At 44.2% G+C, this 10,991-nt stretch overlaps 1 protein-coding gene across 1 annotated transcript in view; it reads left to right on the top strand.

The window, feature by feature from the left end:
* Positions 1 to 4,753: 4,753 nt before the first annotated feature.
* The window catches only part of LOC126131442 (probable E3 ubiquitin-protein ligase HECTD2), a gene marked incomplete at its 5' end in the record, with an annotated part of 375,805 nt that continues 369,567 nt past the window's right edge, over positions 4,754 to 10,991 (top strand). The window contains one exon of the mRNA XM_049915173.1: positions 4,754 to 4,891. Within this exon, the coding sequence (XP_049771130.1) occupies positions 4,754 to 4,891 (138 nt within the window). The remainder of the gene's footprint in view (positions 4,892 to 10,991) is intronic.

Below are 10,991 nucleotides of genomic sequence, written 5' to 3'. Positions count from 1 at the left end.
GGGAAGGAGTAGAAGAAAAGGTTACAGGAGAATATGGGCTTGGGACAAGGAATGAGAGAAGAGAAAGATTAATTGAGTTCTGTAATAAATTTCAGCTTGTAATAGCGAATACCCTGTTCAAAAATCACAAGAGGAGGAGGTATACATGGGAAAGGCCGGGTGATACGGGAAGATTTCAGATACATTACATCACGGTCAGACAGAGATTCCGAAATCAGATACTGGACTGTAAGACGCATACAGGAGCAGATATAGACTCAGATCACAATGTAGTAGTGATGAAGAGTAGGCTGAAGTTTAAGACATTAATCAGTAAGGATCAATGTGCAAAGAAGTGGGATACGGAAAAACTAAGGAATGTCGAGGTACTCTTGACGTTCTCTAAGGCCATAGACACAGCAATTAGAATAGCTCACTAGGAAGTACAGTTGAAGAGGGGTGGACATCTATGAAAAGGGCCATCTCAGAAGTTGAAAGGAAAAACGTAGGTACAAAGAAGGTAATGGCGAAGAAAACATGGGTAAGAGAAGAAATACTTCAGTAGATCGACAAAAGATGAAAGTAAAAAAATGTTCCGGGAAACTCAGGAATACAGAAATACAAGTCGCTGAGGAAATAAATAAATAGGAAGTGCACGGAAGCTAAGACAAAATGGCCCCATGAAAAATGTGAAGACATAGAAAAAGAAATGATTGTCGGAAGTACAGACTCAGCAAACAGGAAAGTCAAAACAACCTTCGGTGACATTAAAAGCAAGGGTGGTAACATTAAGAGTGCAACGGGAATTCACTGTTAAATGCAGAGGAGAGAGCGGATAGGTGGAAAGAATACATTGAATGCCTCTATGAGGGGGAAGATTTGCCTGCCATGATAGAAGAAGAAACAGGAGTCGATTTAGAAGAGATAGGGGATCTAGTATCAGAATCAGAATAAAAGAGCTTTGAAGGTCTTTAATATAAAATAAGGAAGAAGGGATGGTTAACATTTCTAAAATCACTGGGGAAAGTGACCACAAAAAGACTCTTCATGTTGGTGTGTAGAATGTATAAGTCTGGCGACATACCATATGACTTTCACAAAAATATCATCTACACAATTCCGAAGACTGCGGGATCTGCCAAGTCCGAGAATTACGCACAATCAGCTTAACAGCTCATGCATCCAAGTTGCTGACAAGGATAATATGGAGAAGAATGGAAAAGAAAATTTAGAAAAGGTAAATGCACGATAGAGGCCATTCTGACGTTGCGGTTGACAATGGAAGCAAGATTAAAGGAAAATCAAGACACGTTCATAGGATTTACCGAGCTGGAAAAAGCGTTCGACAATGTCAAATGGTGCAAGGTGTTCGAAACTATGAGAAAAACTGGGGTAAGCAATAGGGAGAGACGGGTAATATACAATATGTACAAGAGCCAAGAGGGAACAATAAGAGTGGACGACCAAGAACGAAGTGTTCGGATTAAAAAGGGTGTAAGACAGGGATGTAGTCTTTCGCCCCTACTATTCAATCTGTACATCGAAGAACCAATGATGGAAATAAAAGAAAGGTTCAGGTCTGGAATTAAAATTCAAGGTGAAAGGATATCAGTGATATGATTCGCTGATGACAGTGCTATCCTGAGTGAAAGTGAAGAAGAATTACATGATCTTCCGAATGGAATGAACAATCTAATGAGTACAGAATATGGATTGATAGTAAATCGAAGAAAGACGAAAGTAATGAGAAGTAGCACAAACGAGAACAGCGAGAAACTTAACATCACGATTGATGGTCACGAGGTAGATGAAGTTAATGAATTGTACTACCTAGGCAGTAAAATAATCAATGTTGGGCGGAGTAAGGAGGGCATCAAAAACAGACTAGCAAAAGCAAAAAGGGCGTTCCTGGGCAAGAAAAATCTATTAGTATCTAGCATAAGGCCTTAGTTTAAGAAAGAAATTTCTGATAATGTACGCTTAGAGCACAGCATTGTATGGTAATGAAACTTGAACTGTGAGAAAACCGGAAGGGAAGAGAATCGAAGCATCCGAGATGTGGTGCTACAGACGAATGTTGAAAATTAGGTGGACTGATAAGGAATGAGGAGGTTCTGCGTAGAATCGGAGAGGTAAGGAATATGTGGAAAACACTGATAAGGAGAAGGGACCGGATGATAAGACATCTGTTAAGATATGATGGAATGACTTCCATGGTACTAGAGGGAGCTGTAGAGGATAAAACTGTACAGGAAGACAGAGATTGGAATACATCCAGCAAATAATTGAGGACGTAGGTTGCAAGTGCTGCTCTGAGATGGAGTGGTCGTCGGCACAATACAGGAATTCATGGCGGGTCGCATCAAACCAGTCAGAAGACCGATGACCCAAAAAAAAAAAAAAAAAAAAAAAAAAAAAAAAAAAAAAAAAAAACCTCAGTATACCACTGAATGTACTAGAAAAATTACATCATTGTATGACACGTAGTTCAGGAGATATGACGTCATAAACACTGAGATACGTGGAAAAACTGCCGCATTGTGCATGACTTAAATTTATTACTTCTTTGCAGCAATCTCTCTACTCACAACATATATCACTTGTTCATTAGAAGAGCTGTGTTTCAAAATAGGGAAGATGAACAAGTGCTCATAGCTCTTAAGGTATGCATTTTAGAGCACATGTTTACTGGATATTTTTTGGTTCTCAAAACATGGAAAGCAAAGAGCTTGCACTAGAAGAGATTTGCTTCCCAGTATTGAAGTTCAAGAATTGCTCATAGCTCTTAAGATATACGTTTCAGAGCTCATCTAAGTTGACTTTTCCGTTTAGAATGATCATTCCTGTAACACCCCTGAATACTGACCATCACTTCTGAAACGCTGGATCTATCCCAAAAATTATAACATTGTAGGAAACATGCTCGTAGTTCAGGAGATACCCCCTAAACTTCATCTGCGTGAAGATGAAACTGCAAGGAGAAAGTCTATAGATATGAAAAAGCACTCCGTCTTCAGGCCACGAGTGGCCTACCGGGATCAGCCGACCGCCGTGTCATCCTCAGTGGAGGATGCGGATAGGAGGGGCGTGGGGTCAGCACACCGCTCTCCCGTTCGTTATGATGGTTTTCTTGACCGAAGCCGCTACTATTCGGTCGAGAAGCTCCTCAATTGGCATCACGAGTCTGAGTGCACCCCGAAAAATGGCAATAGCGCATGGTGGCCTGGTTGGTCACCCATCCAAGTGCCGACCACGCCCGACAGCGCTTAACTTCGATCTAGATATATAAGAGAAATATATGTAAAATTACATGTGAAATATATTAAATATATGTTAAATATATTTGAGATGGACACACGTGGGCAAAGGCATGTATAAAACGATTTCAATCAAATTTGGTATACATTTTTCTTATGATCTCGAGAAAAATACTGTGTAAGAACCACCATCCTTGTACTGGGGTGGGGGTGAGACGTGGAGAGAGGATATGGACAAACAGAGTGCTGATGGAGGAGATAGACAAAGATAGGAAGAGAGAAGGAAATGGAAAGAGATAGGGTGGGGAGGGGGGAGGGGAGAGATGGACAGAGAGAGGACAGAGGAGGAGATGTACAGAGAAAGGGAAGAGAAGCAGATGGACAGAAGCAGTGGGGGGGGGGGGGTGAGACGGGCAGGGAGAGGGGGGAAGGGAATATGGTTTGAGAGGTGGGCAGCAGAGGATATGCACAGAGAAATGAATGAGAAGGAGATGGACAAACAGAGGACGGAGGAGATGAACAGCGAGAGGGATAAGGAGAAGATGGAGAGGGAGGAGGAAGAGCTGGACGGAAAGAGGGGGAGGAGGTGATGAATAAAGAGAGGGGGAGAAGTAGATGGAATTAGAGTGGGGGTGGGGGCAAGGAGGAGAGGGACAGAGGAGGAGGGAACAGATGGGCAGAATGGCAGGAACAGATGGGCAGAGAGATGGTGAGGAGCAGATGGTCAGAGCGAGAGGTAGGAAGAGGTAGAGAAAAAGGGGAAAGAGGAGATGGACTAATAGAAGACCGGAATAATTGGGTACCGGGCAAAGCCGGATTCTCAGCTAGTATAAAATAAAGAAATTCGTACAGTGCAACGTTGGAAATATCCTTCAAGCAGAGAGAAAGGTGAAACTTTCTGGAAGATTAAAACTGTGTGCCGGACCGAGACTCGAACTCGGGACCTTTGCCTTTCGCGGGCAAGTGCTCTACCATCTGAGCTACCCAAGCACGACTCACGCCTCGTCCTCACAGCTTTACTTCTGCCAGTACCTCGTCTCCTACCTTCCAAACTTTACAGAAGCTCTCCTGCGAACCTTGCGGAACTAGCACTCCTGAAAGACAGGGTATTGCGGAGACATGGCTTAGCCACAGCCTGGGGGATGTTACCAGAATGAGATTTTCACTGGTAGAAGAAAAGCTGTGAGGACGGGGCGTGAGTCGTGCTTGGGTAACTCAGATGGTAGAGTACTTGCCCGCGATAGGCAAAGGTCCCGAGATCGAGTCTCGGTCCGGCACACAGTTTTAATCTGTCAGGAAGTTTCATATCAGCGCACAGTGAAAATCTCATTCTGGAGAGAGAACGGTGTTTGTAGGGACGCGCTTGTGAGCTAGTGTGAGCGGCCCCCTGGTTGTGACAGTGGTAGTGACGTCGTCGCCTGTGGTTGCAGCGGCCGGCGGCGGCGGACGCGGAGGAGTGCCCGGACTCGGCGACGTGCCCGGCGTGCCGGGTCACCATCCACCGGCTGCGGCCGGACGCGGGGCCCTGCCCCTTCTGCGGACGGCCCTACCCGCACCCCCAGCAGCCGGCCGTGGGCGGCGGGGGCGGAGGCAGAGCCAGGGGGCAGCGCGCCGCCTCGGACCCGGGGCCGCCCGCGCTGCGACTCCCCGCCATCGTGAGTACGACTAGGTTCTCTTCTTCCCTGACAAAGGCATGTTCGAGATTATTTATTTACTTATTTATCGAATGGCTTTACCAGTGCAAGTGCGGTATTGACATCGCAAATTTACATTACATAACATGTAAATACAAATATACATATACACACATACATAATAATATAAACAGAACAAACACCAGTCATTATTAAATCTGAGCAAAGTTGAAATACAGGGTGGCGCAGGGGAACGGGAAATTTTGAACGTTACAGTTGGCAGCACTGTAGCGCCGGCAGATGTTCGAAACTTTGCACAAACGATGTGAACGAATTGCCATTTAGTAATCATGGAGAATTGGACTGGTGCGGAACGTGGAGTAGCTGTGAGAGCGTTTTACAAAAATGGTGATAGTGCGACTGCCGCGCAGAGAACATTTCGACAGCATTACCAGCTTGGAGGTCATGGACGTGTCCCATCTGCGCATGCGATTACAACGTGGGTGCGTAATTTTGAAGAAACAGGATCTGCCTTGAAAAAGAAACCTCCAGGTGGCATTCCAATGGTACGTACCCCAGAGAACATTGCAGCTGCTAGAGCTGCAATCGAGAGAAGTCCTCGCCGCTCCGTTCGACAGCATGCATCTTCGCTAGGGATTAAGCGACGAAGCTTACAAAGAATACTGTACGAATTAGACTTCCATCCGTATAAGTTGCAGATTGTGCAACACTTACATGAACGAGACGCAGCGTCACGTATGGAGTTTAGTAGCCAGATATTGGCTAAAATCAACGAGGAGGCGAATTTCCTTGGTAACTTATGGATATCAGACGAAGCCCATTTCCACCTGAACGGATTCGTGAACAAACTATTGGGCACAGGACAATCCTTGTGAGTTTCACCAGCGACCACTACATAGCGCCAAGGTCACAATATGGTGTGCTGTATCATGTCATGGTGTTATCGGCCCTTATTTTTTTGAACGTGAGGATGGTAGTGCAATGACAGTAACATCCACTCGATATGTTGAAATGCTTCAAACATTCTTTACACCGAGACTGAACGAACTTAATCTTAACGTCGAAAACATGTGGTTTCAGCAGGATGGAGCCACGTCACACACTGCTCGACAATCGATGGCAGCAGTTCGTCAATTGTTTGGAAGATGCATTATTTCACGTAACGGTGACATTGCATGGCCTGCGAGATCCCCTGATCTTAGTGTGTGCTAGAGATGGCCAAACTGAAACACGTAATTGTTTCGAAACAAATGAAACAGTACAATGTAATGTTGCGATACGTTGTTTCGAAACAGTGAAACAGTTTGTGTTTTGTATTCTAATAAATTTACACATTTTATCATCTTGAATGTCTACTGTATAAGTATGTCCATATAGACACTAATGAGGTGCGAGAGCGCTAATCATGTCGCAGAAAGTATGAAACTATCACATACGCGTCTTGGCAGTTTCGTATTTCCTGCAGCAAATGTGCTGCTTTCGTGTCGCGTGACTTTCATACTTTTCAATTGGCTGAGGACAGCCATAGCTGAAGACAAAAGAACCACCACGAACGGAACTGGAGGTGGGAGGAAACTGCAGAAACACACATTCCGTTAGTATGGGTAATATACCCATCCTGCTAATTTCCATCTACACAAAGGGAATTATTGTGGATAATAGGCACAGTGACTATAGACTCACAAATAACGCCAAATAATTCGAATAAATAACAAAATACAACAGAAAATTTTTTTGTCTTTCAAGGTGTTTCGAACCGTTACTATAAATTCACCATGCTTCCCAGCCCTTCCCGTACGCCATTACACTATCAGTGATTTGTCAAACAGATTTCTTGCAATTATACCTACATCAAATTTATGTATATGTCTAATAACTGTCACTCTACGCCTTTTTTTATTCAAAATGTTGTGGGCTTACTTGCGTTTCTTAATATGATTACTGTACATGAACAGAGAAGCGTATGTTATAAAAAAAGTGTAATTTAACTGAATGATTTTCACATATTTATTATTTTGAATGTGAACAGTATGCGTTGTTTTATTGTTTGGTTAGTGTTTATAAAGCAGATGTTACGCCATTTCGAAACAGGATAGTCAGCTAGAAACGAAGCTTTATTTTCGGATATCTTAAGCTTCATGCTATTGGTTGTCAAAAAGATTTCGACACTCTTGAAAGAGTTTCATGAAGTGGTATGTTCTGTTTCAGTACCTGTGCCGAGGCCGAATCTCGTCCGACACAGAGTGGAATGAAACATCACTGTTTCGATACAATTAGTCCGTTCCAGGCACAGGTGGACTGAAACAGCCTTATTTTGAAACAACGATACAGTTTCTGTGTCTGGCTCGAGATCGAATCTGGTCCGATACAGGGGAGGAATGAAACACCATTGTTTCGAAACAGTGAACCACAACCGTTCCGAAACACTGAAACAGTTCCACGTATCGATACACTGTATCGAAACATAGAAACAGTGGCCAAGTCTAGTGTGTGCGACTTCTTCCTGTGGGGATATCTTAGAGGCAAGTTGTACCGTACACGTCCTGCAACAATCCATGAACTGAAGGAGAACATTGAAAACGAAATCAGTGCCATTCCCCAAGGTTTTCTACACCGCGCATTCCAGAGTTTTCATAACAGGCTGTTAGAGTGTGAACGCCGAATGGGAGCACATCTTTCTGATGTCATCTTTAAAAAGTAAAGAGACACTTTTGGACATTTTGATTGTAAAGACATATTGAATAATGGCATACTGAATAAATTCACTTTCGTTAATAAATTATTAGTTTTATGAATTTATTCATGGAAATGACGTTATATCGAAATTTCCCGTTTCCCTGCGCCACCCTGTATAATCACAGCTACAGTTCGTCAAAAAGTTATGTCCAAATGTGACAGCCATTTAATGGCAGCAGGGCTGGCCTCGACGAAGTCTCTCCAGTCACCACAGAATCTTCGCAGTGGGCAATCTTGCTCTAGATGTTGTAATGTTTGTTCATCAGTTTCAAAGTCACACATTGGGTTATCATTGGCGCCCCATTTGTACAGCATGGATTTAGTTCTCGCGTGTCCAGTTCTCACACGGCTAAGCTGGCACCAGATTTTACGAGGAAACTGCATTCCTGGGAGTTGTTGGCTGGGGTCCTCTATATTGTGTCGGTTAATGTCACTATTGTTCCACTTGCTTTTCCGGGATTTGTGGCAGTCATAGGTATTTCATTGGGCAAGTGTTCTGTCTTCCCATATTGGCGATCTTGATTTAAGGCGATATCGTCAGCGGTCATCTAGTACTTGGTGTATCGGTTCTTGCCTTATCTGCATGATTTAATTTTTGCCATTCCTGAACTGTTGCCTGCTGTTTACGGATTTCAGGCGGAGTGATGTTTGAGAGGACATGAAGCCATTCTAGAGGTGTTGACTTTAGTGTCCCTGTTATAGCCCTCATGGCTTCATTGATCTGGTCGTCAATCTTCTTTACATGGGCACTCCTACTCCACACAGGGGCACAGTACTCTGCCACGGAATAGACGTGTGATATTGCTCCAACACGTAGTGCATTTGCATCCGCTCCCCATGTGGTACCTGCTAGTCTCTAGATGACGTTATTTCGGGTTTTCAATTTCTGGCTAGTTAGTTCCAGGTGTTTCTTGAAGATAAGTGACCTGTCAAGAGTTATGCCTAAATATTGGGAAATATGTTTAATTCGTTTTCCGCAGAAAGTAATATGTGTGTAAACAACCTCCAAGATGGTGTCTCCCGGGCAAGAGGCTGTGTCAGCAGCACGGCAGAAAGTTTACACAAACGGCGACCGAACTGGACGGAGAGTGCCTCACGGTCAACAGCAGCAAGTGCATCCTCAGCGAAAAAACCGTCTGAGCGCTAAGGCAATTAATGTTCGAGATTATTAGTCGATATCGCAGAAATTATTTATACTCATTGATGACTAGTTTCGGCTAAAACAGTCTTCAGATCTCAACATTTACAGAAAATTGCACACGACGGAGAGCAGTGTGACACAAACTGTCATTATGACAAAGGTAAATATCCACATAAGTTACAGAAACGGATCTACACTATGTGATCAAAAGTATCCGGACACCCCCAAAAACATACTTTTTCCATATCAGGTACATTGTGCTGCCACCTACTGCCAGGTACTACGTATCAGCGACATCAGGAGTCATTGAACTTCGTGAGGGAGCAGAATTGGGCACTCAGCAGAACTCAAGGACTTCGAGCGTGGTCAGGTGATTGCGTGGTCACTTGTGTCATACGTCAGTACGCGAGATTTCCACACTTCTAAACATCCCCTAGGTCCACTGTTTCCGATGTCGTAGTGAAGTGGAATCGTGAAGGGACACGTACAGCACAAAAGCGTACAGGTCGACCTCGTATGTTGACTGACAGAGACCGCCGACAGTTGAAGAGGGTCGTAATGTGTAATAGGCAGACATCTATCCAGACCATCGCACAGGAGTTCCGCATTGCATCAGGATCCACTGCAAGTACTATGACAGTTGGGTGGGAGGTGAGAAAACTTCGATTTCATGGTCGTGCGGCTGCTCATAAGCCACACATCACGCCGGTGAATGCCAAACAACGCCTCGCTTGGTGTAAGGAGCATAAACATTGGACGACTGAACAGTGGAAAAATGTTTTGTGGAGTGACGAATCACGGTACACAGTGTGGCGATCCGATGGCAGGGTGTGGGTATGGGGAATGCCCGTTGAACGTCATCTGCCAGCGTGTGTAGCGCCAACAGTAAAATTCGGAGGCGGTGGTGTTATATTGTGGTCGTGTTTTTCATGGAGGGGCTTGCACCCCTCGATGTTTTGCGTGACACTATCACAGCACAGACCTACATTGATGTTTTAAGCACCGTCTTGCTTCCTAGTGCTGAAGAGCAATTCGGAGATGGAGATACCATCTTTCAACAAGATCGAGCACCTGTTCATAATGCACGGTCTGTGGCGGAATGATTACACGACAATAACATCCCTTTAATGGACTGACGTGCACAGAGTCCTGACCTGAATCATACAGAACACCTTTGGAATGTTTTGGAACGCCGACTTCGTGGCAGGCCTCACCGACCGACATCGACACCTCTCCTCAGTACAGCGCTCCGTGAAGAATGGGCTGCCATTCGCCAAGAAGCCTTCCAGCACCTGGTTGAACGTATGCCTGCGAGAGTGAAATCTGTCATCAAGGATAAGGGTGGGACAACACCATACTGAATTCCACCATTGCCGATGGAGGGCTCCACGAACTTGTAAGTCACTTTCAGCCAGGTGTCCGGATACTTTTGATCACATAGTGTATGTATATATGTTGTATGTATGTATGTTCCACATCTCTTCCTAAACCACTGGAGCGATTTCAACCAAACTTCATACACGTATCTCTAACTGCTTGGAAAGAATCTCTGTTGGGATGTGAACCACCCACCTATCAAATGGAATGGGGACGGGAATGAAAAAGTAGTGTAGGTCACGACGTGAGAATGTCCATAGTTTAGTCATCTAGTAATTCAGAATGCGGGCACTTAGAGAGTCGCAACAAACTTTACACATAATTGCCAACCTTCACGAAACTTTTTCTCACTGGCGACCCCACAAAATGATGACAGGAAAAAAGTATATCGTATACTACATTTTCGCTGTTCATGTAGTAAAACAGCCACATGAAGCATCTTCCCGTATACGTCAGTCTGGTTAAAACAACGCAATCTCATTCGGTTTGTCTCCAGTGCCTAACACTGTTTTGCTCATACATACTTACAAAGAACAATATAAAAAGACAAAGCTACTTGTGGGTCTTCTGGCTTTTCCTGTCCATCTGTTCAATACCTGGCTATCGGTTTTGCACCAGAATAGTGCTTCCTGCGACCTACATCACTTCCTTCGTGCAACTGCTCGACATTGTCTGGTGATGGCAGCTGGTTTACTGTTTACCGGCACTAACAGCGGCAACTGCTACTTGGCAGCAGTAAGCATTTACCTCGATCAGTTGTCTCTAGGTAATATTGTGGGATTTACAATATTTAATCCTACTGCTACACTGTTCATTTTTCACTACCAGTCATTGCACAATATTTCA

Source organism: Schistocerca cancellata, chromosome 1 (assembly GCF_023864275.1).
Source record: "Schistocerca cancellata isolate TAMUIC-IGC-003103 chromosome 1, iqSchCanc2.1, whole genome shotgun sequence".
In the NCBI taxonomy this organism is placed as follows: domain Eukaryota; kingdom Metazoa; phylum Arthropoda; class Insecta; order Orthoptera; family Acrididae; genus Schistocerca; species Schistocerca cancellata.
Note: the sequence above shows the minus strand (reverse complement) of the source record. Positions and strands in the feature narration are given on the sequence as shown.